The sequence below is a fragment of the Oncorhynchus nerka genome, linkage group LG20 (genome assembly GCF_034236695.1).
Source record: "Oncorhynchus nerka isolate Pitt River linkage group LG20, Oner_Uvic_2.0, whole genome shotgun sequence".
Lineage (NCBI taxonomy): Eukaryota > Metazoa > Chordata > Actinopteri > Salmoniformes > Salmonidae > Oncorhynchus > Oncorhynchus nerka.
In genome coordinates, this window is record NC_088415.1 from 94,099,452 (window position 1) to 94,123,882 (window position 24,431).

Sequence of the window (24,431 nt, forward strand, 5' to 3'; positions counted from 1 at the left end):
TAGCTCCACATCATCAACAGCTGTGTTCCAGTAGCTCCACATCAACAGCTGTGTTCCAGTAGCTCCACATCATCAACAGCTGTGTTCCAGTAGCTCCACATCAACAGCTGTGTTCCAGTAGCTCCACATCAACCTGTTAACAGCTGTGTTCCAGTAGCTCCACATCAACAGCTGTGTTCCAGTAGCTCCACATCAACCTGTTAACAGCTGTGTTTCAGTAGCTCCACAATAAACAATAAAGGTACCCTAAGTCTTTACATGAGATAATTAACCAATAAGGCACGAGGGGGTGTGGTATATGGCCAATATATCACTGCTTAGGGCTGTTCTTATGCACGACACAACACGGAGTGGCTGGATACAGTCCTTAGCCGTGGTATATTGGCCATATTACTACAAACCCCTGAGGCGTCTTATTGCCATTATAAACTGGTTTCCAACTTAATTAGAGCAGTAATACCCGTAGTATACGATCTGATATACCACGGCTGTCAGCCAATCAGCATTCAGGGCTCGAACCACCCAGGTTATAATACACATTAACATAGCTATCATTAAAGTGGGGCGGCAGGTAGCCTAGGGGTTAGAGGAGGCAGGTAGCCTAGGGGTTAGAGGAGGCAGGTAGCCTAGGGGTTAGAGGAGGCAGGTAGCCTAGGGGTTAGAGGAGGCAGGTAGCCTAGGGGTTAGAGGAGGCAGGTAGCCTAGGGGTTAGAGGAGGCAGGTAGCCTAGGGGTTAGAGGAGGCAGGTAGCCTAGGGGTTAGAGGAGGCAGGTAGCCTAGGGGTTAGAGGAGGCAGGTAGCCTAGGGGTTAGAGGAGGCAGGTAGCCTAGGGGTTAGAGGAGGCAGGTAGCCTAGGGGTTAGAGGAGGCAGGTAGCCTAGGGGTTAGAGGAGGCAGGTAGCCTAGGGGTTAGAGGCAGGTAGCCTAGTGGGCCAGTAACTGAAAGGTTGCTGGGTCAAATCCCTGAGCTGACAAGGTACAAATATGTTGTTCTTCCCCCTGAACAAGGCAGTTAACCCACTGTTCCTAGGCAGTCATTGTAAATAAGAATTTATTCTTAACTGACTTGCCTAGTTCAATAAAGTAGTGACATCTCATTAGCTGTTTATGGTTCATGTGTGGCCAGGGAGTATGGGTTGTTTATGGTTAACATGTGGCCAGGGAGTATGGGTTGCTTAGCTCTCTAAACCCTACTGCTCTGTAAATAAAGTAGTGACATCTCATTACCTGTTTGTTGGTTGTTTCTGGTTAACATGTGGCCAGGGAGTATGGGTTGCTTAGCTCTCTAAACCCTACTGCTCTGTAAATAAAGTAGTGACATCTCATTACCTGTTTGTTGGTTGTTTCTGGTTAACATGTGGCCAGGGAGTATGGGTTGCTTAGCTCTCTAAACCCTACTGCTCTGTAAATAAAGTAGTGACATCTCATTACCTGTTTGTTGGTTGTTTCTGGTTAACATGTGGCCAGGGAGTATGGGTTGCTTAGCTCTCTAAACCCTACTGCTCTGTAAATAAAGTAGTGACATCTCATTACCTGTTTGTTGGTTGTTTCTGGTTAACATGTGGCCAGGGAGTATGGGTTGCTTAGCTCTCTAAACCCTACTGCTCTGTAAATAAAGTAGGGTTTTCAACAGCTACATTCACCCATGGTTGGCTCCATGTGCAACTACAATTCCAACCCTTTGTTTAAACGTTTAGAAAAGTCAATTATCATTGCTTTCAAATTGGTTTTCGAAACATTATGAAAAGGGGCATAAATCAACCTATCAGCAAAATAACTCATACAAATAAAAAAAGATAGACTTTAACTGCAGGAGTTCTGCACAGATCCATATGACCGCGTGCCTCCAGTTGAACTACACTTCCTCCCCAGGTAGCCTACACACAGGTGTTTGGAGAATGCTAGACCGGGGAGGAAGTGTAGTTCTTCCACAGGAGGAACACAGCGTATTGATCGGCTGTTAGCTTGGTCTTCTGTAAACACGCACCGTAACATGGAGGTATAGCCATGTACAAACACTAAATCCTAGTGTGTAGTAACTTAACTTTTTTTTTTTGTTAGATGATATGAAAGACACTGTTCTTTATGTTTACGAAACTGTACAGCAGGCATGCGTTTTAAATGTTCAAAACGAGCTTCGGGGATCTTAACAAATATCCCCATTGACCAGAAGACACTAACGTTAACTAGTTAGTCAATGGGCGATAAAGCAGTTAGCATCTATAAATGGGTTACTGTACTATCAGCATTCGTTTCTGCGGTGCCACTAGCTTAAGCCTAAACGCAATGCAAAATACACTTTGGCAGACTGCACAGACGTTAGTCAATCATGTGTAGGCTACAATATTGTAAAATAGGGGCAACGGTGAGTGAGAACGTTTACAAGTAGCGGTTTTGGACAAAGGATAAATTGTAGCTATAAGTAGCAGCAGAGTGTTGCGGGTGGTCGCGCCGATGGTACTATAGCAGCTACTTCTACCCGGTGTGTTGTTGCAGGCATATCGTCATAGACCCGGTGCGGTTATGACGGCTAAAAGCTGACACCCGAAACGAATGTCCACCACCAGCGACAAATTGAGTTACCGCTATTCCCCGTCAGTTAGCTTGCTGGCTAATGTTGTTTGTATGGCTTAGCCAACCAACCAATGGGCGGAACGCAATTACAAGTAGACAATCATCAGAATGTCCGTCTTAGAATCTGGAGGAGTTCCAGAACCCCATGAATATTCTACACCACTGAACCCAGTAGAACCCTGCGCAATGACCGTGGTGCCTGGGTCTATACCATCAGAGCTAAGATGACATGGAAAAACTAACTGACCGCATTAGCTATTTAGATACTATTATACTCACTGGTGGAATTCCCATCTTCACGCGTAGTGCCATGAAATCCTTCCGTTTGTACCGGTCATTCTCTCTCTCACACACACAGGTCCAATAACAATCGCCTTTCAGTTGTGTTTTACAAATCTCCCCGTGTAGGTAAACACACCACATACAGTTCAGTTGTCGCCAGACTTGGAACAGCTGAAGACGGAAAGTAGTAGTTGTACGTCAGCACTCAGGAATCACTCTGTCGCCTCACTACTATTCCGCTAGCAGCACTAACAATGACGTCACTGTCCAATGATAATGAAGAAACCTTAAAAAAATAAAAGCCCACATTTTAACACGTTACAAGGTGAATAACTAAATCAAAATAAACCATTTTTAATCCGTGTCGATTTGTGTTTATAAGCAAATGCAAGAAGGAATTTGAAGTTCTTCGGCTGTCCCCATAAAATTACATTTTTGTTGTTCCAGGTTGAACCCTTTTCCTTACATGGAACCCCAAAGGCTTCTACCTGAAACCCCCAAAGGCTTCTACCTGAAACCCCCAAAGGCTTCTACCTGAAACCCCCAAAGGCTTCTACCTGAAACCCCCAAAGGCTTCTACCTGAAACCCCCAAAGGGTTCTACCTGAAACCCCCAAAAGTTTGACCTGGAACCAATGTTCGCTCTTTTTTTCAGCACTGAGCAAATGTAAGGTCTGCTGAGCGCAAACTTGGATGTTGTGAAAATTCTGTGAAACTTCCATTGCGCGTTTACTGTGAACACGGAGGGCTGTACCTGCTTTAAGTTACAGTTTTAACAGTGGCCAAGTAGGCTACTGAAAATGGTGTTGTTTGATGCAAGAAAACAATTGACCAAATAAAAAGCATTATTATTCCCATACCATTATTACAGAGAAATACAAATTACGCTACCTTCTGACTGTTGGCTATTTAGTTGATTCAAGCCGATCTCAAAATACAACATTGCCCCTTTTAGACAGAAAAAAAAGCTCTTTACCTGACTGGCTTTTCAAAGATGTCTAGAAATGTATACGTTTTGTGCTCTTGAAGGAAGCAATCACTCCCCTATTGCTGACTACAAAGTGTATATATATAACTGGGCTAATAACTTGCTGACTAGCAAAGGATATGAACAAACTGTTCACACGTGGCTACACGTAGCTCTCTTTGATCTCAAAACAAGCTAATCTACTCACGACCACGAAAACACAGTCCAATTCAAAGAAATGACACAGATCCATATATGGCAATAGTTCATTTGCATATAGGCCTACTGCAGTTCTGATTGGTAGTGAGGGATACCTATGCCTCGTAAGGGATAGTTTTGCGTCAATGTAATAGAATTCTACTCCAATGTGTTCTGCCTACAACACAATCTCATACAGTTGAAGTCGGGAAGTTTACATACACTTAGGTTGGTGTCATTAAAACTCGTTTTTCAACCACTCCACACATTTCTTGATAACAAACTATAGTTTTGGCAAGTCAGTTAGGACATCTACTTTGTGCATGACATAAGTAATTTTTCCAACAATTGTTTACAGACAGATTATATCACTTATAATTCACTGTATCACAATTCCAGTGAGTCAGAAGTTTACATACACTAAGTTGACTGTGCCTTTAAACAGCTTGGAAAATTGCATAAAATTATGTCATGGCTTTTAGAAGCTTCTGATTGGCTAATTGAATTCATTTGAGTCAATTGGAGGTGGACCTGTGGATGTATTTCAAGGCCTAACTTCAAACTCAGTGCCTCTTTGCTTGACATCATGGGAAAATCAAAAGAAGTCAGCCAAGACCCCCAGAACATTTTTTTTGTAGACCTCCACAAGTCTGCTTCATTCTTGGGAGAAATTTCCAAATGCCTGAAGGTACCACTTTCATCTGCACAAACAATACTATGCAAGTATAAACACCATGGGACCACGCAGCCATCATACCGCTCAGGAAGGAGACGCATTCTGTCTCCTAGAGATGAACGTACTTTGGTGCGAAAAGTGCAAATCAATCCCAGAACAACAGCAAAGGACCTTATGAAGATGCTGGAGGAAACAGGTACAAAGGTATCGATATCCACAGTAAAACGAGTCCTATATCAACATAACCTGAAAGGCCGCTCAGCAAGGAAGAAGCCACTGCTCCAAAACTGCCATAAAAAAGCCAGACTACGGTTTGTAACTGCACATGGGGACAAAGATTGTACTTTTTGGAGAAATGTCCTCTGGTCTGATGAAACAAAAATACAACTGTTTGGCCATAATGACCATCGTTATGTTTGGAGGAAAAAGGGGGATACTTGCAAGCCGAAGGACACCATCCCAACCATGAAGCACGGGGGTGGCAGCATCATGTTGTGGGGGTGCTTTGCTGGTGGACTTCACAAAATAGATGGCATCATGAGGACGGAAAACTATGTGAATATATTGAAGCAACATCTCAAGACATCAGTCAGGAAGTTAAAGCTTGGTCGCAAATGGGTCTTCCAAATCGACAATGACCTCAAGCATACTTACAAAGTTGTGGCAAAATGGCTTAAGGACCACAAAGTCAAGGTATTGGAGTGGCCATCACAAAGCCCTGACCTCAATCCTATAGAAAATTTGTGGGCAGAACTGAAAAAGTGTGTGTGAGCAAGGAGGCCTACAACCCTGACTCAGTTACACCAGCTCTGTCAGGAGGAATGGGCCAAAATTCACGCAATTTATTGTGAGAAGCTTGTGGAAGGCTACCCGAAACGTTTGACCCAAGTTAAACAATTTAAAGGAAATGCTACCAAATACTAATTGAGTGTTTGTAAACTTCTGACCCACTGGGAATGTGATGAAAGAAATAAAAGCTGAAATAAATCATTATCTCTCTACTATTATTCCGACATTTCACATTCTTAAAATAAAGTGGTGATCCTAACTGACCTAAAACAGGGATTTTTTTACTCAGATGAAATGTCCGGAATTGTGAAAAACTGAGTTGAAATGTACTTGGCTAAGGTGTATGTAAACTTCCGACTTCAACTGTACATAGTTTGTTTTGGTATGTTGCATTGAAAGTGGCTAATATTGATTTGATTTGTTCAGAATTGCCACAGTAAAGGGGAAACGCTGATAGCGTTAACAGGGGAAAACTATAGAAAGTTAAATTCAATATTGCGCTTCTCTCGGTGGGCTCATGTTTCTTCTGCATGGCAGTCCCAAAGGAGCTGCTCGGCAGTCCCAAAGGAGCTGCTCGGCAGTCCCAAAGGAGCTGCATGGCAGTCCCAAAGGAGCTGCATGGCAGTCCCAAAGGAGCTGCTCGGCAGTCCCAAAGGAGCTGATTGGCAGTCCCAAAGGAGCTGATTGGCAGTCCCAAAGGAGCTGCTTGGCAGTCCCATGCTTGGCAGTCCCAAAGAAGCTGCTCGGCAGTCCCAAAGGAGCTGCTCGGCAGTCCCAAAGGAGCTGCTTCGGCAGTCCCAAAGGAGCTGCTCGGCAGTCCCAAAGGAGCTGCTCGGCAGTCCCAAAGGAGCTGATTGGCAGTCCCAAGGCAGTCCCAAAGGAGCTGCTCGGCAGTCCCAAAGGAGCTGCTCGGCAGTCCCAAAGGAGCTGCTCGGCAGTCCCAAAGGAGCTGATTGGCAGTCCCAAAGGAGCTGCTTGGCAGTCCCAAAGGAGCTGATTGGCAGTCCCAAAGGAGCTGCTTGGCAGTCCCATGCTTGGCAGTCCCAAAGGAGCTGCCCTGCAGTCCCAAAGGAGCTGCTTGGGCCTACTGCGCAGCATGAGAGCAGTTTAGAGGGAACCTGGAACCTAAAAAAGGGTTCTTCTATGGGGATATACAACCCTTTGAGAACCCTTTTTTTCTCTCCAAAGAGTGTCGGATCTCTACGAACCAAATTATGTTCTGAATGGTTGGTGATTACTCAGCCTTTCTTTGACATATGAATGGAATCCTGCATGTTATATTCATTCCAATAGAATCGATTAATTGACTGTTTTTGTATTGAAAATCAGTTTGTAAAACTGAGGTGAAAAGGAGACTGGAGTGAGACTTAGTTTAAAAAAATATATTTCCCTGTTTATTTCCAGCATGTAATAAACAACCATCCCATTCTAGACTTCCATGCACTCTTGCCTTGCCCTAATGGAGGGGCCAAGGTACAATTATTAGTAGTTTTTTTTTGAAAGAGTTGAGTGTGGATAATGTTGCTGGGTATTTAGACCTCAGTCCCCCATGAAATAACACCATATAGATTCAACAGACCTTACTGAGTACTCTCAACCACACGTTCACATCGGCAACTGGAACAGTTTTTTTCTCTCTACAAGCCAATATGTAATTCATATGCAGTGTATTGCATTGCAGTGAATGGAGGGGCTGTCACTTAATTAAACCAGTTTCTCTGCCCAATAGACCAATTTAAGTTATATTAAAATAAAAAGTACGTAAAATTATCTTTCTAGGGGGACTTTTATTTAAAAAAATAATAATAATAGAAAAGATCGTGCTGCCCGCCGTTCAGAACGTTTTCTCACCACCAAATATGGTAGTGAGAGGAAGTCCATTAACGGGCAGTGAGCGTGGATGGAACTAGGTGAAAACGGGCAGACGTTCTGCAAATTTTCTCATCGATGAAACATCTGATATAAAAATAAATAAAAAATACCAAAAATATATGTTACGAACATAGTGGACTAAATTGTATAGACGTTTAACATTTTAATTCCGTTGTTTAGGAGTGCAAAGTCGAATTGAGTTTGTGCACATACGCACCTCAAATAGGAAGCGTTCCCTAACGGAAATATGCAAATAGGTGCAACAACGCACCAATAGGATCACGCTAGATCGTGCTTGGCTTTGGCTACTTCCTTGCTTTTTCTGCCCACTATCGTTCCTTTATTTCCCAGGGTATACGACACAGATTAACTATATTGGGTTAGTTATATATTTCTTTGTACCGTAGACTGTTAAAAAAAACATGTTTCCACCAATATCACATGCGCACTAGCACTAACATTTTAATGGCCGATTTTAAAGGCGAGACTAACTAATCTACAAATCATCTTGCATCATTAGTAACATCTCAATATTGTTTGTAGATCAGTCAGCCGGTCACAACTTGCACATGAAACATCAGTTTTGATGCACGAGAGCCCAGCCAATATCTTTGCCTGTGATAACAAAATGGCGTTCGTGACAATTATTTGAATATTTCAAATGATTTTTTTGTGCACAAAGGTGACAACTAAAGCGTTTTACTAGGAATTTTCTTATCTGACTTTCAATGTGACCGTGTATGGAAATTGTATTTCTGGGTTGAGCATCAGCAAAATTATAGGAGCAGTCAAAACAGTGCCGCAACAGGAACACTGGCCCCTTTGTTATTTTGGATTAATTCAAACCATTGTGTACTTGTTGCTATGGTGTCTCATGAGAGATATTTCTGCTTTTTTTCCACATCTGCAGTCCTCATGCCTCCTTGCAGCATGCCTAAGGCACGTTCACACAGATGGGCAGGGACCCTGGGCATCTTTCTTTTCAGAGTCAGTAGAAAGGCCTCTTTAGTGTCCTAAGCTTTCATAACTGTGACCTTAATTGCCTACCGTCTGTAAGCTGTTAGTGTCTCAACGACCGTTCCACAGATGCATGTTCACTCATTGTTTATGGTTCATTGAACAAGCATGGGAAACAGTGTTTAAACCCTTTACAATGAAAATCTGTTGAAGTTATTTGGATTTTTACAAATTCTCTTTGAAAGACAGGGTCCTGAAAAAGGGACGTTTCTTTTGCTGCCGAGTTTAGGACAGATCTACCGCTTCTTAGACTGGCTTTCAATGAGAATGGCAGATCTATAACACACATTTCTACGCGAATTTGGTCAGGGTCGCCCCAAAAAGTTACATATTGCCGCTTTAAGCAAGACCACAGAAACATGCAGATCCCAAATGGCAACTCTTCCCTATAGTGCCCCACAGTGGACCAGGGTTCCCTACAGGTCACTATATAGGGAATAGGGTGCCATTTCAGACAAACACACAGTATCTGAACCATTCAATGTTAACTTAAAACAAGCAGATCACCACACATAATAAAAACACAACAAGCAAACTATTCATGATCACAGATTTATTTGGTTTTTAATAAACAGGAGAAATAAAAAAAAAATTGTATAAGACGAGTGATGTCTGGCAGGGCTGGGACCTGTTGACACCCTACAGTAAAGGCCTAGACCGGGACCTGTTGATACCCTACAGTAAGGCCTAGTCCGGGACCTGTTGACACCCTACAGTAAGGCCTAGACCGGGACCTGTTGACACCCTACAGTAAGGCCTAGACCGGGACCTGTTGACATCCTAGAGTAAGGCCTACACCAGGACCTGTTGACATCCTACAGTAAGGCCTACACCAGGACCTGTTGACATCCTACAGTAAGGCCTACACCAGGACCTGTTGACACCCTACAGTAAGGCCTACACCAGGACCTGTTGACATCCTACAGTAAGGCCTAGACCGGGACCTGTTGACACCCTACAGTAAGGCCTAGACCGGGACCTGTTGACACCCTACAGTAAGGCCTAGACCGGGACCTGTTGACACCCTACAGTAAGGCCTACACCGGGACCTGTTGACATCCTAGAGTAAGGCCTACACCAGGACCTGTTGACATCCTACAGTAAGGCCTACACCAGGACCTGTTGACATCCTAGAGTAAGGCCTAGACCGGGACCTGTTGACATCCTACAGTAAGGCCTAGACCGGGACCTGTTGACATCCTACAGTAAGGCCTAGACCGGGACCTGTTGACATCCTACAGTAAGGCCTAGACCGGGACCTGTTGACATCCTACAGTAAGGCCTAGCCCGGGACCTGTTGACATCCTAGAGTAAGGCCTACACCAGGACCTGTTGACATCCTAGAGTAAGGCCTACACCAGGACCTGTTGACACCCTACAGTAAGGCCTACACCGGGACCTGTTGACACCCTACAGTAAGGCCTACACCGGGACCTGTTGACATCCTACAGTAAGGCCTAGACCGGGACCTGTTGACATCCTACAGTAAGGCCTAGACCGGGACCTGTCGACATCCTACAGTAAGGCCTAGACCGGGACCTGTCGACATCCTACAGTAAGGCCTAGACCGGGACCTGTCGACATCCTACAGTAAGGCCTAGACCGGGACCTGTCGACATCCTACAGTAAGGCCTAGACCGGGACCTGTCGACATCCTACAGTAAGGCCTAGACCGGGACCTGTCGACATCCTACAGTAAGGCCTAGACCGGGACCTGTTGACATCCTACAGTAAGGCCTAGACCAGGACCTGTTGACACCCTACAGTAAGGCCTAGACCGGGACCTGTTGACATCCTAGAGTAAGGCCTAGACCAGGACCTGTTGACACCCTACAGTAAGGCCTACACCAGGACCTGTTGACACCCTACAGTAAGGCCTACACCGGGACCTGTTGACATCCTACAGTAAGGCCTACACCAGGACCTGTTGACACCCTACAGTAAGGCCTAGACCAGGACCTGTTGACATCCTACAGTAAGGCCTAGACCAGGACCTGTTGACACCCTACAGTAAGGCCTACACCAGGACCTGTTGACATCCTAGAGTAGGGCCTAGACCTTCATGTCTGATAGATATACTGATAGTAATTGGGTCTCCCAAACGGGACCCCCTTTGCTCTAATCAAAACATAGTGCAGGGGATCATTCTGGATGGAGTACTTGGTGCCCTTGTCATTCAGTGAATGTTGACATTAATAGGATCGCCTGTTAAAATACGAGGCATGGATTGCTGTGTTACAGTTGGTGGTTGGTTGGTATACTGGCGCCGTACCAAAATGGTCAACTATTCTCAACTACATTGTACACTACTTTTGACTAAAATCCCAGATGGGGCCTGGTTAAAAGTAGTGTAGAGGGAGCCATTTGGGACAACACCAGTTTGATTTGTCTTGAGGCTAAAATACTGGACGATGTTGTTCCTTCAACAGCAGTTGTGCAGAGAGAGAGAGAGAGAGAGGTCTGGGGTGTATTGAGAGAGAGAGGGTCTGGGGTGTATTGAGAGAGTGAGGTCTGGGGTGTATTGAGAGAGTGAGGTCTGGGGTGTATTGAGAGAGTGAGGTCTGGGGTGTATTGAGAGAGAGAGGGGGGGAGGTCTGGGGTGTATTGAGGCCATGAGAGAGGGGGGGAGGTCTGGGGTGTATTGAGGCCATGAGAGAGAGGGGGAGGTCTGGGGTGTATTGAGGCCATGAGAGCGGGAGGTCTGGGGTGTATTGAGGCCATGAGAGCGAGAGGGGGGAGGTCTGGGGTGTATTGAGGCCATGAGAGCGAGAGGGGGGAGGTCTGGGGTGTATTGAGGCCATGAGAGAGAGGGGGGAGGTCTGGGGTGTATTGAGGCCATGAGAGAGAGAGGGGGAGGTTTGGGGTGTATTGAGGCCATGAGAGAGAGAGGGGGAGGTCTGGGGTGTATTGAGGCCATGAGAGAGAGAGGGGGAGGTCTGGGGTGTATTGAGGCCATGAGAGAGAGAGGGGGAGGTCTGGGGGTGTATTGAGGCCATGAGAGAGAGGGGGGAGGTCTGGGGTGTATTGAGGCCATGAGAGAGAGGAGGGGAGGTCTGGGGTGTATTGAGGCCATGAGAGAGAGGGGGAGGTCTGGGGTGTATTGAGGCCATGAGAGAGAGGGGGAGGTCTGGGGTGTATTGAGGCCATGAGAGAGAGGGGGAGGTCTGGGGTGTATTGAGGCCATGAGAGAGAGAGAGAGAGAGAGAGAGAGGGGGAGGTCTGGGGTGTAATGAGGCCATGTGAGAGAGGGGAGGTCTGGGGTGTATTGAGGCCATGAGAGAGAGAGAGAGGGGGAGGTCTGGGGTGTATTGAGGCCATGAGAGAGAAAGGGGGAGGTCTGGGGTGTATTGAGGCCATGAGAGAGAGGGGGAGGTCTGGGGTGTATTGAGGCCATGAGAGAGAGGGGGAGGTCTGGGGTGTAATGAGGCCATGAGAGAGAGGGAGGTCTGGGGTGTAATGAGGCCATGAGAGAGAGGGAGGTCTGGGGTGTATTGAGGCCATGAGAGAGAGAGGGAGGTCTGGGGTGTATTGAGGCCATGAGAGAGAGAGGGAGGTCTGGGGTGTATTGAGGCCATGACAGAGAGAGGGGAAGGTCTGGGGTGTATTGAGGCCATGAGAGAGAATAGGAATGGTGACTGCTCTGACACTCATATGTTCTCCATGATAGATTCTGTAAGTCATGCTACAGCTTACTGAACAGATCCCACTTTGAGTCCACACAATAGAGAGGTCTGTGCTGGGTAGAAGATAGGTTATTGGGGGGGGGTACCCAGTGGGTTCTGAATAGATGGTACTGAGGAAGGGCAGAGGGTACTGGGTAAAAAGGGCCTGAAGTTGGATTCATTAGTTGGCTTCATTCTTTGACGCTTCATCAAAGTTTTCTACAAGATCTGTAGAGAGAGAGAAGAGGAGAGAGAGAAGAGGAGTGAGAAGAGGAGAGGAAAGAGAGAGAGAGATGCATGTAAATCTTCAGGAAAGTACCATTAGGTCATTTAGCAGAAACTCTTAATTCAAAGCTACTTCCAACAGGGAGACCAACGTTCTGCCCCTCTACCAGCATCATAGTCACCCCAGAGAGAGCATGATGCCACTACTTACAGCAGGAGACCAACGTTCTGCCCCTCTACCAGCATCATAGTCACCCCAGAGAGAGCATGATGCCGTCATTTTACCAAACAAAGCAGTGTCTCCAGAAACAATACCTGGAACTTCGTCCTCCTCTTCAATATCTTCTGGTTTGCTGATCGACATCGCTTTGTTGTCAAGTACTGCAATCGGGAAGGAGAAGAAAAAAAGAGGGTAAAATTAGACATTTTATTCTTGAACAAGGCGCGAGGCTGTAACTGCCCGGCGCGAGGATGCGTAACTGCCCGGCGCGAGGCTGCGTAACTGCCCGGCGCGAGGCTGTAACTGCCCGGCGCGAGGCTGTAACTGCCCGGCGCGAGGCTGTAACTGCCCGGCGCGAGGCTGTAACTGCCCGGCGCGAGGCTGTAACTGCCCGGCGCGAGGCTATAACTGCCCGGCGCGAGGCTGCGTAACTGCAGGGCATTCGGGAAGTATTCAGAGCCCTTGACTTTTATCACATTTTCTTTCGTTACAGCCCAATTCTAAAATTGATTAAATCATTATTTTTACTCCTCAAACTACACACAATATCCCATAATGACAAAGCGAAAACAGGTTTAGAAATGTTTGAAAAATAAAACTGGAATATCAGCCCCTTTCCAATGAGAATGAGAACCATCTCTGCAGCACTCCAGGGAAGTGACCAAGAACCAGATGGTCACTCTGACAGAGCTCCAGAGTTCCTCTGAGGAGATGGGAGAACCTTCCAGAAGGACAACCATCTCTGCAGCACTCCATCAATCAGGCCTTTATGATAGAGTGGCCAGACGGAAGCCCCTCAGTAAAAGGCACATGACAGCCCACTTGGAGTTTGCCAAAAGGCACCTAAAGGACTCTCAGACCATGAGAAACAAGATTCTCTGGTCTGATGAAACCAAGATTGAACTCTTTGGCCTGAATGCCAAGTGTCACGTCTGGATGAAACCTGGCAACATCCCGACAGTGAAGCATGGTGGTGGCAGCATCACTATGGTGAAGCATGGTGGTGGCAGCATCATGTCTGGAGGAAACCTGGCACCATCCCGACAGTGAAGCATGGTGGTGGCAGCATCATGGTGTGGGGATGTTTTTCCGCAGCAGGGACTGGGAGACTAGTCAGGATTGAGGGAAAGATGAACTGAGCAAAGTACAGAGAGATCCTTGATGAAAACCTGCATCAGAGCGCTCAGGACCTCAGACTATTGGGGGGGGGGGTTCACCGTCCAACAGGACAACAACTCTAAGGACTCAGCCAAGACAATGACTTGTGGCTTTGGGACAAGTCTCTGAATGTCCTTGAGCGGCCCAGCCAGAGCCCAGACTTGAACCCGCTTGAACATCTCTGGAGAGACCTGAAAATAACTGTGCAGCGACGCTCCCGATCCAACCTGACAGAGCCTGAGAGGATCTGCAGAGAAGAATGGGGAGAAACTCCCCAAATACAGGTGTGCCAAGCTTGTAGCATCATACCCAAGAAGACTGGAGGCTGTAATCGCTGCCAAAGGTGCTTCAACAAAGTACTGAGAAAAGGGTCTGAACACTTACGTAAAAATGTGATATTTCAGATTTTAACAACTTGAGCTACAATTTCTAAAAACATGTTTTTGCTTTGTCATTATGGGGTATTTTGAGTAAATTCACGAGGGGGAAAAGAAACGGTCTGTAACTTAACAAAAACGTAGAGAAAAATCAAGTGGTCTTGAATCCTAATGCAGTGAGCCCACTAACACCCACCTTGGCGTGGGAACTGCTCTGCCAGTTTGCGAAGGCTGGTGAAGCTGTCTGCCCCCAGCTGACTGAGGATGCCTGGGAGCATCTCTGTCAGCTGTTTGTTCTCTGCATGGCCTGTGATGGCAAACGTGTTGGCGGACAGAGAGGCCTGCACCTTGGGGTTGTTGAAGTGGATCACCGTGCCATCGTACTTTATCATGTTCACCTGGTGGGGGATAGAGACAGGGGTTTAGCAAAGTACTCTGTACTGTATAAACAGCACGACAATGTTTCCGGAACGTTCAGATAGAAATGTGCTATGAAGAACAAATCATGCTTTTTCTGACATGAAGAAGAACCATCCACGTCAACTCTATTAGAGGAATTTCTATGGCAACTGAACAGAGCCCAGATTGGATTGAGAGAGAAAAAAAAGGTGTCAGTGATATTTGACCGTAGATTGTCACAGGACAAGCAGTCTACCTATCTAATCATTTTCAGAGAACAAGCGGTTGTTGACCCTATTCCCAAGACTTTCAGATCTACATTTGATGCCGAAGGACTATAGTAATTATTCGCCTACCTCCTCATGCCTTTTACACACAATGTATATAGACTCCCCCCTTTTTTTTTTCCTACTGTGTTATTGACTTGTTAATTGTTTACTCCATGTGTAACTCTGTGTTGTCTGTTCACACTGCTATGTGTTGACTGCTTTATCTTGGCCAGGGTCGCAGTTGCAAATGAGAACTTGTTCTCAACTGGCCCACCTGGTTAAATAAAGGTGTTCTCAACTGGCCACCTGGTTAAATAAAGGTGTTCTCAACTGGCCCACCTGGTTAAATAAAGGTGTTCTCAACTGGCCCACCTGGTTAAATAAAGGTGTTCTCAACTGGCCCACCTGGTTAAATAAAGGTGTTCTCAACTGGCCACCTGGTTAAATAAAGGTGTTCTCAACTGGCCCACCTGGTTAAATAAAGGTGTTCTCAACTGGCCCACCTGGTTAAATAAAGGTGTTCTCAACTGGCCCACCTGGTTAAATAAAGGTGTTCTCAACTGGCCCACCTGGTTAAATAAAGGTGTTCTCAACTGGCCCACCTGGTTAAATAAAGGTGTTCTCAACTGGCCCACCTGGTTAAATAAAGGTGTTCTCAACTGGCCCACCTGGTTAAATAAAGGTGTTCTCAACTGGCCCACCTGGTTAAATAAAGGTGTTCTCAACTGGCCCACCTGGTTAAATAAAGGTGTTCTCAACTGGCCCACCTGGTTAAATAAAGGTGTTCTCAACTGGCCCACCTGGTTAAATAAAGGTGTTCTCAACTAGCCTACCTGGTTAAATAAAGGTGTTCTAAAATAAACCTGGTTAAAAAAGGGGTTCTCAACTGGCCCACCTGGTTAATTTAAAGTTGTTCTCAACTGGCCCACCTGGTTAAATACAGGTGTTCTCAACTGGCCCACCTGGTAAAAAAGGTGTATCTCAACTGGCCCATTGTAAATGAAGGTGTTCTCAACTGGCCCACCTGGTTCAATAAAGGTGTTCTTCAAGGAGCTCTGGTTTTTTCTCAACTGGCCCACCTGGTTAAATAAAGGTGTTCTGTGGCCCACCTGGTTAAATAAAGGTGTTCTCAACTGGGACACCTGGTTAAATAAAGGTGTTCTCAACTGGCCCACCTGGTTAAATAAAGGTGTTCTCAACTGGCCCACCTGGTTAAATAAAGGTGTTCTCAACTGGCCCACCTGGTTAAATAAAGGTGTTCTCAACTGGGACACCAGGTTAAATATGTTCTATTAGTCCAGTGGTTAAATAAAGGTGTTCCCTGGGACACCAGGTTAAATAAAGGTTTCTCAACTGGCCCACCTGGTTAAATAGGTGTTCCCTGAGGACAACCTGCGTTAAATATTTATTAGTCCAGTGGTTAAATAAAGGCTGTTCCCTGGGACACCAGGTTAACATGTTTATTAGTCCAGTGGTTAAATAAGGTGTTCTCAACTGGGACACCTGGTTAAATATTTCTTAACTCCCAGTGGTTAAATAAAGGTGTTCCCTGAGGACAACACCTGGTTAAATATTTCTTAGTCCTACCTGGTTAAATAAGGCTGTTCCCTAGGACAACAGCGGCTAACAGTTGATTTATTGAGTCTCAGTGTGAAGACAGTCAACTCAATTTCCCTGAAAACAACAGCGCCAACATGTTTGTTCACCGCCAGTTTCTTCAAGGAGCTGTTTTTGTCGGACAACAGCGGTTCTGTGAACCACCTTTATCTTCCAGTGGGGACGAAGGCTGTTCCCTGAGGACAACAGCGTCAACATGTGTATTAGTCCAGTGGGACGACGGCTGTTCCCTGAGGACAACAGCGTCAACATATTTATTAGTCCAGTGGGACGACGGCTGTTCCCTGAGGACAACAGCGCCAACATGTTTATTAGTCCAGTGGGACGAAGGCTGTTCCCTGAGGACAACAGCGTCAACATATTTATTAGTCCAGTGGGACGAAGGCTGTTCCCTGAGGACAACAGCGTCAACATATTTATTAGTCCAGTGGGACGAAGGCTGTTCCCTGAGGACAACAGCGTCAACATATTTATTAGTCCAGTGGGACGAAGGCTGTTCCCTGAGGACAACAGCGTCAACATATTTATTAGTCCAGTGGGACGAAGGCTGTTCCCTGAGGACAACAGCGTCAACATATTTATTAGTCCAGTGGGACGACGGCTGTTCCCTGAGGACAACAGCGTCAACATATTTATTAGTCCAGTGGGACGAAGGCTGTTCCCTGAGGACAACAGCGTCAACATGTGTATTAGTCCAGTGGGACGAAGGCTGTTCCCTGAGGACAACAGCATCAACATGTGTATTAGTCCAGTGGGACGAAGGCTGTTCCCTGAGGACAACAGCGTCAACATGTTTATTAGTCCAGTGGGACGAAGGCTGTTCCCTGAGGACAACAGCGTCAACATATTTATTAGTCCAGTGGGACGAAGGCTGTTCCCTGAGGACAACAGCGTCAACATATTTATTAGTCCAGTGGGACGAAGGCTGTTCCCTGAGGACAACAGCGTCAACATGTTTATTAGTCCAGTGGGACGAAGGCTGTTCCCTGAGGACAACAGCGTCAACATGTTTATTAGTCCAGTGGGACGAAGTACAAACATTTACCTGGACCGGACTGCAGATAACTGGGTGATTTGAAGTAGTCAATAATATAAATATTTTTTAGTAAAACATTTTTTTATTTTATGTATTTACAATCTGTAGAAACGATATGAATAGAAGGGATCAGAACTGTAGAAATCGTCAGAATATTTGGCAAACAGAACAATACATTTGACTTATGTCCGTAACAAATAGATATAGTATGTATATGCTGGAAGTAGAAGCCTAAGTGTTATTGTTCATTAGTTTATTCCAATTAAGGGAAGGGTGGTAGGTTTGGTAGAACACAACTATAACTCATTCTAGGGTTTTTCCCTTTACTTCAACTATTTCCTACATTGTAGAATACTACTGAAGACATCAAAACTATGAACTAGTGTGAAATGAAGTGTAAATTCAAAACATATTTTATATCAAATCAAAAAAGATTTGATTTGATATTTTATATATTTGAGATTCTTCAAAGTAGCCACCCTTTGCCTTGACGACAGCTTTGCACACACTTGGCATTCTCTCAACCAGCTTCATGAGGTAGTCACCTGGAATGCATTTCAATTAACAGGTGTGCCTTGTTAAAAGTTATTACATTTGTGGAATTTCTTTCCTTCTTAATGTGTTTGAACCAATCAGCTGTGTTGTGACAAGGTAGGGGTGGTATACAGAAGATAGCCCTATTTGGTAAAAGAACAAGTCCATATTATGGCAAGAACAGCTCATATAAGCAAAGAGAAATGACAGTCCATGATTACTTTATGACATGAAGGTCAGTCAATCCAGAAAATGTAAAGAACTTTTAAAGTTTCTTCAAGTGCAGTCGCAAAAACCATAAAGTGCTATGATGAAACTGGAAAGGAAGACCCAGAGTTACCTCTGCTGCAGAGGATAAATTCATTAGAGTTACCAGCCTCAGCAATTTCAGCCCAAATAAATGCTTGAGAGTTCAGGTAACAGACACATCAACATCAACTGTTGGGAGGAGACTGTGTGAATCAGGCCTTTTATGGTCCAATTGGTGCAAAGAAACCACTACTAAAGGACACCAATAAGAAGAAGAGACTTGCTTGTGAACCATGAATAGGAATGGAGGTGACCAATGAAACGCCATGTTAGAACCTCTGAATGCAACAGATGGAATCTCCTGCACATTGGTTTGGACTCAGCACCCAGGGTAACATATCAAGTATTCGGTCTTCACCCAAATACTTATTAACCATCTCCAGCCAGTACAATGGATGTAGTAGTCCAACTTAAAGTCATCAATCAACATGTTAGTGATATGCTGAGTGCCAACAGTCGCTGTCAGGCAGATTACAACTTTTTCCCCATTCACTCAGATTGTACCAGCCAAAATACACCCCCCCCCAAATCTTTCACTCAGCTCTTCAGGTGCCCACACACAGCCAGGCAGTATTTCAGCGTGAGGTGGTATAGGCTATATCCTAGGCCGTCATTGCAATGAAGAATTTGTTCTTAACTGACTTGCCTTGTTAAATAGAAGGTCAAATACAGATTTGTAGTTCTTTTGACTTTGTGCAATTAATTTACCAGCTATAGAAGAAAAAAAAAAAAAGAAGAAATACTTTAAAAAACAGCTACTGAAGCATTTATGTTACTATAAATGTGATCATACTTCACTATTTGTATTCACAAATATATGAGTGAAATACTCACACTGTGGCGCCCAGACCACCCGCCAACGTGGCTGCTGAAATAGACCTAACATGCTGACACCGCTTCGCGAGTGTTGCAAGATACATTATTCAATCATTGCATCCACACTGCTCAGGAGCGTCTGCGTAAGCCAGGCACTAAAACAGAACTCGTTTCTATTTGTGACGGTTCACGTGCTGCAAGTCCCTCCTTTCTCAACTCCTCGTTCGTTTTTTAGGAGCAAATTACCCATGCGGGTGAATTAAAAACAAAACTGAGGTCCACACGCCAGTCCAGTTGGTGGTGATGCACCTTAAAGGTGGTTGTCAACCGCCACATAGACTGAAGTAGAAGCCTGGAAGGAGAGATGCCTGGAAGGAGAGATGACTAGAAAAAAATATTCGGTTTCCCCTTTAATTTGTGGATTAATTGTCAGAGAAGAGGACCTTGTGCATTTCAGGTCAAGTAACAACCCAATGTTTATATCCCAGGACAAATTAGCTAGCAACAGCAAGCTAGCTAAATTTCCACAAACGTTTAATGCTTTTCTACCTGTCCCCGAATTAATATTGCTGGTTAAGAGTTTGTTTTGATATTTCAACATGCGTGTCCTGATCACGTCTGACGTGGGTGGACAAAAACCAACACGTGCACGATTGCGCACATACGTGCCTGGTCTAGTCAGCGCCTTAGCCGCCAATGACAAAAATCAACACACATTTGGCAGGTGTTAAATTTAGGCCACACCAATACTGCCATCTAGCTGTGGAGAGGAGACACAACGAGGCCCTTACCAAACAGTAAGAGACAAAGCCACGGGCCCCACAGCCAGGCCGGATGGGCTAAAGCATCTGCTCGTAATAGGAGTAATGTGCTCAGAGGGAAACACGACTGCCCGTTGCTTTGATAAGTCTAATGCCTTTCAACCAAACAGACCGGCAGTTAAGCTACTCAACTGCTGCCTTCAACCCTGCACATTCCCAGATATGGAAGGGACTACAATTTAGTCATGCCTGTGTCATAACAAACATGTAGATTTCAACAGTAGATATGATAGTGGTTACCTTTCCACCTATCCGGACCTGGGCCTGAAGTTTGGCTAGTTTCTCTTGGTTCATGGTTTTATCTGGAAAAGATGAACGTGGATGAGTTGTCGTCGGACAATTAACAAATCAATTTAAAAAACACAAGCTCACTGGATGAATGTAATCAGCTTCAGGTTTATCCTGAACCACCGTGGAAGCTGTTAATGGACCTAGCTATAAACTAGACACCAGTTGAGTTATCTAGTTTACTAGACAACACATTTTTAATTGTCTGGAAAACACTGCAATATATCAGGTGTTACATTCCTAAGGACTGACTATTCAAAAATAAAATAATGCCCGTCAGCCAAAACACACACAGATGAATAGTTAGCTAGTTAACTAGCTTTGTTAATTACATGGTCTAACGCTAGCCATAAAAATGTAGCTCACGTTAACTATCTAGCTGTCATTTAGTCAGTTAACCATTTCATATTCCTGACGAGGTAGCTAGTTATCTAAATGTTACTGCATAAAGCCACAGCTAAGTAACACAACGTGGATACTGTTCCCTAGCTAGCATTGTAAACACAGTAGGCTAGGTTGCTCAAAGCAAACCGAAAACACCGGATACTGTTTTAGGGCTGTGGTCTTTTGTTTGTTTTTGTCGTATATACCGTAGTCCATAGCTCTAGTTGTTAAAAAATAAAGTATTTACCTGTGTAAAGAGAGAGTCAGTAATTTGATTGATCAGTCCTAAAGCCACAACATCCACACGGGTTCACAGCAGAACAGGAAGTGGCTCACGGCAAGAGAGACCACGCGGTTGGCGCTGATGGCGAATCTCACCACGTGTCTTTTCTCTCGAGTGTTGGGTGAATTTCAGGCAGTGTCGTTTTGGTTGCGTGTGTCATTTTCAGCAGATGAAATTTTAATAGATTGATTTAATGTATGAGCTGGATCACTTTAAACACATACAGATTTATAGGCACAACATGAACGCCATTTGTACTACAGTTGCTACAAGTTTCCATCGCATTTAACTCTACTGATGGTTTTCTCACAATTTTTTTGTTGCTTTAAATAGCGAGTGTGCTCACGATGATATCACCAGAATAAGACCCTCGATATTTATTGGAAAGCAGCATCTCGCTCATCACCTTTCACTTTCACCATCCTGTAAAGTTATTTGACAGTTCAGTTTATTTCACCCGTAGCCGAATAAACTGCATGATTTCCGGATGATTCCACGTTTACTTTAATATTATGGCTATTATATCAATATTTGCGCATAAACGCGTTTCCACCGCCATTTCTCGTATTATCATCCCACCTATTAATTCAATTCAATCCCACCTAGTATTTTGTTAAATCGACATTTGGTAATATTTGTTAAGTTTACCGACAAAATGTGCTGCTTCCATCACAAGCCTGTCATGACATTTTTTTTTATCCGACATGAACTTTACTGGCATAAAAATGTTGGATGGAAACATGGTAATAAAATACACTCAGTGGTTCCCAACCTTTTCCGGTTACTGTACCAGCAACTGAATTCTGCTCTGCCTGGAGTACCCCTGAAGTACCCCCTCTTGTGCATTTTAATAGAAGGTCTATGGTCTCATGAGTCTTCTCAAGTACTCCCTGATAGGCCTTGTACCCCTGGTTGGGAACCATTGAACTACATGACCAAAAGTATGTGGACACCTACTCGTCAAACATCTCATTCCAAAATCATGGGCATTAATATGGAGTTGGTCCCCCCCCTTTGCTGCTATAACAGCCTCCACTCTTCTGGGAAGGCTTTCCACTAGATGATGGAACATTGCTGCTATAACAGCCTCCACTCTTCTGAGAAGGCTTTCCACTAGATGTTGGAACATTGCTGCAATAACAGCCTCCACTCTTCTGGGAAGGCTTTCCACTAGATGTTGGGACATTGCTGCTATAACAGCCTCCACTCTTCTGGGAAGACTTTCCACTAGATGTTGGAACATTGCTGCAATAACAGCCTCCACTCTTCTGGGAAGGCTCTCCACTAGATGTTGGAACATTGCTGCTATAACAGCCTCCACTCTTCTGGGAAGACTTTCCACTAGATGTTGGAACATTGCTGCAATAACAGCCTCCACTCTTCTGGGAAGGCTCTCCACTAGATGTTGGAACATTGCTGCAGGGACTTGCTTCCATTCAGCCTCGAGAACACTAGTGAGATCGAGGACTGATGTTGGGCGATTAGGCCTGGCTCACAGTCAGCATTCCAATTCATCCTAAAGGTGTTCAATAGGGTTGAGGTCAGGGCTTTGTGCAGGCCAGTCAAGTTCTTCCACGTCGATCTCCGACAAACCATTTCTGTATGGACCTTGCTTTGTGCATGGGGGTATTGTCATGCTGAAAGAGGAAAGGGCCTTCCCCAGAACTGTTGCCACAAAGTTGGAAGTACAGAATTGTCTATAATCCCTTCACTGGAACTAAGAGGACTAGCCCGAACCATGATACACAGGTTGTATCACAACTGGCCGTGATTGGGAGTCCCATAGGGCGGTGCACAATTGGCCCAGTGTCATCTGGGTTTGCTGAGTTAAATAAACTTTTTTTTTAAACACAAAAAAACCCCGGCCCAGACCATTATTCCTCCTCCACCAAACTTTACAGTTGGCATTATGCATTGGGACAGGTAGCGTCCTCCTGTCATCTGCCAAACCCAGATTTGTCCATTGGACTGACAAATGTTGAAGCGTGATTCAGAGAGTCCAATTGCGGCGAGATTTACACCACTCCAGCAGACACTTAGCATTGCGCATGGTGATCTTAGGCTTGTTTGCGGCTGCTCGGCCATGGAAACCCATTTCATGAAGCTCCTGACAAACAGTTCTTGTGCTGACGTTGCTTCCAGAGGCAGTTTGGAACTCTGTAGTGAGTGTTGCAACCGAGGACAGACCATTTTTTACGTGCTACAAACTTCAGCACTCGGTCCCGTTCTGTGAGCTTGTGTGGCCTACCACTTCACGGCTGAGCCGTTGTTGCTCCTAGAAATTTCCACTTCACAATAACAATAATAATAATAATGCAGTCGATCGGGGCAGCTCGAGCAGGGCAGAAATTTGATATACTGACTTGTTGGAAAGGTGGCATCCTATGATGGTGCCACGTTGAAAGTCTCTGAGTTCTTCAGTAAGATACAGTGCCTTTAGAAATGATTCACACCCCTTGGCTTTTTCCATATTTAAGTTGTGTTACAGCCTGAATTTAAAATGGATTGAATTTAGATTTATTTTTGTCGCTGACCTATACACAATACCTCATAATGTAAAAGTGGAATCATGTTTTGTTTTTTTTTAGTTTAAAAATGATTTTAAATGATTTAAAAAATGAAAAGCTGAAATGTCTTGAGTCAATAAGTATGCAAGCTTAAATACGTTCATGAGTAAAAATGTGCTTAAAATACACAGATTCAACCACAAAGACCAAGGTTTTTCCAATGCCTTGCAAAAAAGGACACCTATTGGTAGATTATTATTATTATTTTTTTAACCTTTATTTAACTAGACAAGTCAGGTTAAGAACAAATTCTTATTTACAATGAAGGCCTACCCCGGCCAAACCTGGACAACGCTGGGCCAATTGTGCGACACCCTATGGGACTACCAATCATGGCCGGTTGTGATACAGCCTGGAATCGAACCAGGGTGTCTGTAGTGACGCCTCTACCACTAAGATGCAGTACCTTAGAACGCTGCACCACTCGGGGAGCCCACTTTTTTTTTTTGGGGCTGACATTGAATATCGCTTTGAGCATGGTGAAGTTATTAATTACACTTTGGATGGCGTATCAATACACCCTGTCACTACAAAGATACAGGCATCCTTCCTAACTCAGTGGTTGTAGAGGAAGGAAACCACTCAGGGATTTTTTCCATGAGGCCAATGGTGACTTTAATAACAGCTAAAGTTGAATGGCTGTGATAGGAGAAAACTGAGGATGGATCAACAACATTGTAGTTACTCCACAATACTAACCTAATTGACAGAGGGAAAAGAAGGAAGCCCGTACAGAATAAAAATATTCCAAAACAAGGCACAAAAGTAATACTGCAAGTAATGTGGCAAAGAAAATGAACCTTTTTGTCCTGAATACATAACACATTACAGAGTACAACTCTCCATATTTTCAAGCATAGTGATGGCTACATCATGTTATGGGTATGCTTGTAATCGTTAAGGACTGGGGAGTTTTTCAGGATAAAAAGAAATGGAATGAAGCTAAGCACAGGCAAAAATCCTATTGAAAGACCTGGCTCAGTCTGCTTTCCACCTGACACTGGTAGATGAATTCACCTTTCAGCAGGACAATAACCGAAAACAAAAGGTCAAATATACACTGTAGTTGCTTACCAAGAAGACTATGAATGTT

At 44.6% G+C, this 24,431-nt stretch overlaps 2 protein-coding genes and 1 long non-coding RNA gene across 18 annotated transcripts in view; all 3 read right to left on the reverse strand.

The window, feature by feature from the left end:
* LOC115122246 (zinc finger FYVE domain-containing protein 9-like) overlaps window positions 1-4,023 on the reverse strand; it is a 59,375-nt gene extending 55,352 nt beyond the window's left edge. Inside the window, exon 1 of one of the 2 annotated variants that reach the window (XM_065005991.1) lies at window positions 3,831-4,023. The gene's annotated coding sequence lies outside the window, so the exon portion shown is untranslated. Of the gene's footprint in view, window positions 1-2,852; window positions 3,067-3,830 lie in introns of those variants that run through there. The other variant, XM_065005992.1, reaches the window with a different exon arrangement.
* A 4,942-nt stretch (window positions 4,024-8,965) lies between these two features.
* LOC135563078 (uncharacterized) lies at window positions 8,966-10,350 on the reverse strand. 15 transcript variants are annotated; one of them, XR_010460290.1, is made up of 3 exons: window positions 10,263-10,350; window positions 10,193-10,227; window positions 8,966-9,842 (listed from the first exon to the last, which is right to left on the reverse strand). It is a non-coding gene; the product is annotated as an uncharacterized LOC135563078 (long non-coding RNA). The 15 variants fall into 15 exon arrangements; XR_010460287.1 differs by having other exon boundaries at window positions 8,966-9,877; XR_010460278.1 differs by having other exon boundaries at window positions 8,966-10,157.
* A 1,556-nt stretch (window positions 10,351-11,906) lies between these two features.
* LOC115103397 (transcription factor BTF3 homolog 4-like) lies at window positions 11,907-14,448 on the reverse strand. Its single transcript, XM_065005993.1, has 3 exons — window positions 14,212-14,448; window positions 12,576-12,641; window positions 11,907-12,263 (listed from the first exon to the last, which is right to left on the reverse strand). Exons 1-3 carry the CDS (start codon window positions 14,405-14,407, stop codon window positions 12,217-12,219), a joined length of 309 nt encoding a protein of 102 aa, XP_064862065.1. The 5' UTR covers window positions 14,408-14,448; the 3' UTR covers window positions 11,907-12,216.
* Between the last annotated feature and the right edge of the window lie 9,983 nt (window positions 14,449-24,431).

What these genes read in the sequence shown, in the direction of transcription:
- LOC115103397 (XM_065005993.1), bottom strand. Translation starts at nt 14,407, where the DNA reads ATGATAAAGTACGATGGCACGGTGATCCACTTCAACAACCCCAAGGTG. An exon ending in AGAGCAGTTCCCACGCCAAG is followed by an intron (nt 12,642 to 14,211) that starts GTGGGTGTTAGT and finishes TCCCGATTGCAG; the next exon opens with TACTTGACAACAAAGCGATG. An exon ending in AGAGGAGGACGAAGTTCCAG is followed by an intron (nt 12,264 to 12,575) that starts GTATTGTTTCTG and finishes CTCTCTCTACAG; the next exon opens with ATCTTGTAGAAAACTTTGAT.